The sequence below is a fragment of the Elephantulus edwardii genome, unplaced genomic scaffold (assembly GCF_000299155.1).
Source record: "Elephantulus edwardii isolate Elephantulus edwardi_28Jun2011 unplaced genomic scaffold, EleEdw1.0 scaffold00148, whole genome shotgun sequence".
NCBI lineage: Eukaryota > Metazoa > Chordata > Mammalia > Macroscelidea > Macroscelididae > Elephantulus > Elephantulus edwardii.
This window is the reverse complement of record NW_006399898.1, coordinates 7,421,135-7,425,452: the sequence shown is the minus strand read 5'-3', so window position 1 is coordinate 7,425,452 and position 4,318 is coordinate 7,421,135. Positions and strand designations below refer to the sequence as shown.

Below are 4,318 nucleotides of genomic sequence, written 5' to 3'. Positions count from 1 at the left end.
CGGCAGAGCATCTGGTGGATTCGAACCATGCTCCTTTGGGATTGCAGTGCAGCTTCTTGCCACTAGGCCACCAGAGCTCCCCTGGAGGCAAGGATCTTGAAACTCAGACTCACATACTTCGGGCCTGTTGCCAGGAGGGACCTTGGCGAGGGACATCTTGGTTGGAAGGGTGGAGGGACAACACAAGAGAGGAAGACCCTGGATGAGATGGATTGACTCAGTGGCTGGGATAAGGGGCACAAGTGTGTCAGAGACAAGGAAATTGACTCAAGAACAAGGATCAGGGCTATTATGACTTGATGGCACATGACAACATACACAGGACCCACCTGCCTCTCCTTGATGTCAGAATATAATCACAGAAAAGGCACTTTAATGGACAGTGGTAGGTTCACATTAGAGATCAACATATACATGTGAAGTTTGTCTTCATTGGACTTGCTGAGGAAAGGTCATATTGGAGGGGGTTGAGGACATACAGAGTCTACTCTGTCACTTCTTTTACTAAGTAAAAGGCTCGTGGAGGCATTGATACAGCAGAGCATCATTCCTATGGAAGCACCTGGGTTCTACCTCTTATTAGCCCCAGATTAGTGTTATCATCTCTTTTGCTTCTGTTTCTTCATGTTCTAGATGACTTTCATGTAGGGTGGTTTGGAGGGATGAATTAAGATTGTGAAAGTTAAATATTTAGGAAAATATATAGGACACAGAATTATGTAAATACCATACCTCCTTTGTGCTCTATTCACAAATAACTGTTAACCTAAACTTTTGTTCCTTTGGAATGTTGGTCAGCAGTGCATGAACTTTATGAAGGAATGGGGGAGTGTGAGTAATAAAACAAGTAAAAACCACAAGGGACTCTTCACCATCTTCCCTGATTCTTTCAAGTTGCAGCCATGAAGATCAAGCTGTGTGGGTTCAGTGGACACAGTATTTACCCTGGACACGAAAGGCACTACCAGGACCAGTGTTAACGTGTTCCAGATCCTTAATGCAAAATACGAGGTGCTATTTCTTTCCAAAAGGAATCCATGGCAGAGAAACTGGATCATTCTCTACAGAAGGAACAAAAAATACCAGTGGGAAAAAATGCAAAAGATAAGAACCTGTCATGCAGTCACGTTCCAGACATCGCTGGTTCATCTCCTGCTGATATAGTTGCTGAGGGGAACCAAAATCCTGCAGTTAGGTGGGCTCAATGAGGACAGTCTTTCAGGACACCCAAAGAAGAAAAACGGCTGTACAAGCACCTGAAAAGACTGCAATGGCTACTGCTGAGGCTCCCACAGGAGCAGCACCTACACAAAACCCATGAAGCCTGTGAAAGTTTCTGCTCCCCAAGTTGGTAGAGAACACTAAGTTGGCAGATGAGTCTTCAATTAGAACTCTTAAAAAAAGTGAGGGAAAAGAAAAACTTACTCACTCCTCCCTCCCCAAGGAAACTCTCAGCCCTACCTGTATTGTCTTCTCCTCACGCTTGAGATTTGGGATGACAGAATACTCTGCACTAGATCTGTCCTCCACAGGGTCCCAAAAGGAGAAGAAACCTGCTTGTTAGGCCACAAGGAATCTGAAATGATGCCTCATAGGCAAGTAGGTGTTTACTGTAAATCTGTTCTCATTTCATGAATAAATATGACAGAGTAACAATCACAGAAACAACTTTTATAATATGTAATAGTGGATGAGATGAAAAAAATCCTGCAATAGTATATCCAGGTACAGATAATGCTCTATATAATAGCATGCATGGATGATAGTGTGCCATCAAAAATGGTTTCAGGTGATACAGCTAGTCCTAATAAAACAATATATTGGTAGGAATAGTCCAAGAGAGTATAGAGTCATTTGAATTTAATATGCATCGCATTGTTTCATGAAATGGGAAAAGTAGTAAAATATGTTTTCACATATGTGTGTGTGTGTGTATATATATATATACACAAACACATAATTAAAAGTTTGAAGAATCACTCCACCTCCCTTCCTTCAGAATGTTTCCTCAGAATCTAAGTCCAGACCAGAGCCATCAGTCCCCACTGCAGCCTTGTGTCTCGGAGCCTCTGTGGCTCTGTTTCCCATACTTGGCATCTCCTCCAAATGCTTCTGTTCAACCTCGGGTTGTTCCTCTCCTTTCCTTCCTTCATCTTCTAATCCAGAATCCTTTGGTCCCACGTTTGCTACATATTCTACTGCCTCTGGCTGGGTATCTGAGGCCTCTTCTGAAATGTTTTCTGCTGATACTCCTTGGGTTTTTAGTGACCATCTTCTTCCTGAGAAGATGGCAAGAATAAGTAGACCTAAAAATACTGCAATAAGAAACAGTGGCAAGATATATACTATGTTGCCAAGACTCTCATTTTCATCTTTGTCAACTCTATCAACTGTGGTAACACCACTATTATCATTTATTCTTTCTTGTAGAATGGGATTTAAGCCATTGGTATTAGGAGGAGGACCACTGTCCACACTACCCCCGACACCCGGTGCAATGCAGTCAGGAGGGGCAAAGCCTTCATCACAATGACAGTGCCTCAAATGATTGCAGATGCCTTTTCCATTACACATTTCAGCTGGTTCACAGTCATAGTTGAGCACAGTGTGGGCCACGCAGGCATGATTCATACAGACTTTGTGTGGGGCACAGTAGGTGCCATTCTGCACGTCTCCCTTGTCAGAGATGTTGGCACCATCAGAGGCATCCATACTCCAACACCAGCCATCCAGATAAGGGACCTGGATGAGTGTGTATGTGGACTTGATAGTTGGCAATTGTGTAACATCCGTACACACAAGTTTTCCACAGAATATGTCATCTCCTATACACCTAGCATGGACTGGCTCCATCTCAGAGGGGCGGCCACAGTTTCCAAAGCGGTCTCCTTTGCTGTTCATTGACAAGTAGCAGTGTTCTGATGCTGATCTTGCAAACATCCCATAAATACTCACACACTGCCTGTCAGGGTTCTTGCACTGACCCTGGAAACAGTAGTTACCTTCTTCACAGGATGTGCCGTCTTGCTTATAGGTGTCTGCAGGGCATTCTGCAGACTCCCCATCACAGTACTCAGGGAGGTCACACTCATCTCCGGAAGGACGACAAGTGTGTCCCCTCCTCCTGAATTGGCACTCAGAGCAGCAGAGTCCCTGACTACACTGTGCGTCTGCGTTCAGTTTACATAAGGGGTCGCAGCAGGGGTGACTGTCACACGTGGGCCCACAGTCACACTCCTCGGTCTCCTCCACCACACCGTTCCCACAGGTGGAAGACCTCCGCTGTCGAGCTACAGGCCCTGGCTTGTTAAACAGACACTCCCCTTGGAGTTCATGGAGAAACCGGGAGAAGGCCTGAGAGCTGCAGTTACTGAAGCCCCCTTCTTTTGTGATGTTCTCATGCATGAGGCAGAAGTACTTCTCTTTACAAATGCAGGCTGCATGGTCGTGCTGAATCCCCAAGTTGTGCCCCAGCTCGTGGGCCATGAGTGCGGCAAACAGCAGGACATCGTCATGATGGAAGGCCTCAACTGCTGCCGCAAAGCCGCTGGAACAGGCCCCGCTGAGAAATGCCTGTCCCGTGGTCTGGCCGGGCTGATGCCCAACAATCATGTGGGCAACATCGTGCTGCACACGACTCGCGAGCTCCTGTTGCCTCCAGCTGTTGAAGTTGCTGAGTGTCCCCTGCAGGTCCACTGGGACCTCTATGAGGTCTCCCTCCGTCCAGATCTCCATTCCAGCCAGCACCACCTCTGTGTTTATTGCCTTAGTGAAGATGTTGGCCAGAGCAATGGTGCCCATCACTCCCTGGATGGTCTCGTTGATGTTACTGCCCCACAGTTGGAACCGCCGGTGGTTCACCACAACAAACATCTCCACATACTTGGGCTGTGACCACAAGGAAGACAGGATCTTCGGATGTGGAGGCTTCCTGCCCCCTTGTTGCTGGTGGATGGGCACCCCTTGACTCACCCTGGAGGTCACACCACAGGAGACAGGAGCTGGCTGTGCCATGGTGTACAGCTTGTGTTCAAACTTTTCTGAAGACTCTAGGGGCTCTATGCCATAGAACTGTTCCTCCTTAATCAGAATGCCCTTGAGGCCTGAACAGGTGCTCACAGACACAAAAGAGCCTGGGACTCCTTCGATGTAGCCTTCAGAGTAGCAGTCATGTGAGAGGGAAGGCGTTTCCTGCCCCAGGATCCCATTGTGATAGCTGAAGACTGGAAAGTTACTCACAAAATAGCCTTTCTTCACCTTCAGGTGAATCACCTGTTTCTGGCCCTGTATGGATAGCGTGTAGGATGCCCTTCCCACT

General features: G+C 47.0%; 1 protein-coding gene across 1 annotated transcript in view; it reads right to left on the bottom strand.

Moving 5' to 3' along the window:
* Positions 1 to 1,995: 1,995 nt before the first annotated feature.
* Positions 1,996 to 4,318, bottom strand: part of LOC102876776 (disintegrin and metalloproteinase domain-containing protein 1a-like) — a 5,027-nt gene continuing 2,704 nt past the window's right edge. The window contains exon 2 of the mRNA XM_006894724.1: positions 1,996 to 4,316. Coding sequence (XP_006894786.1) covers positions 1,996 to 4,316 — 2,321 coding nt within the window. The remainder of the gene's footprint in view (positions 4,317 to 4,318) is intronic.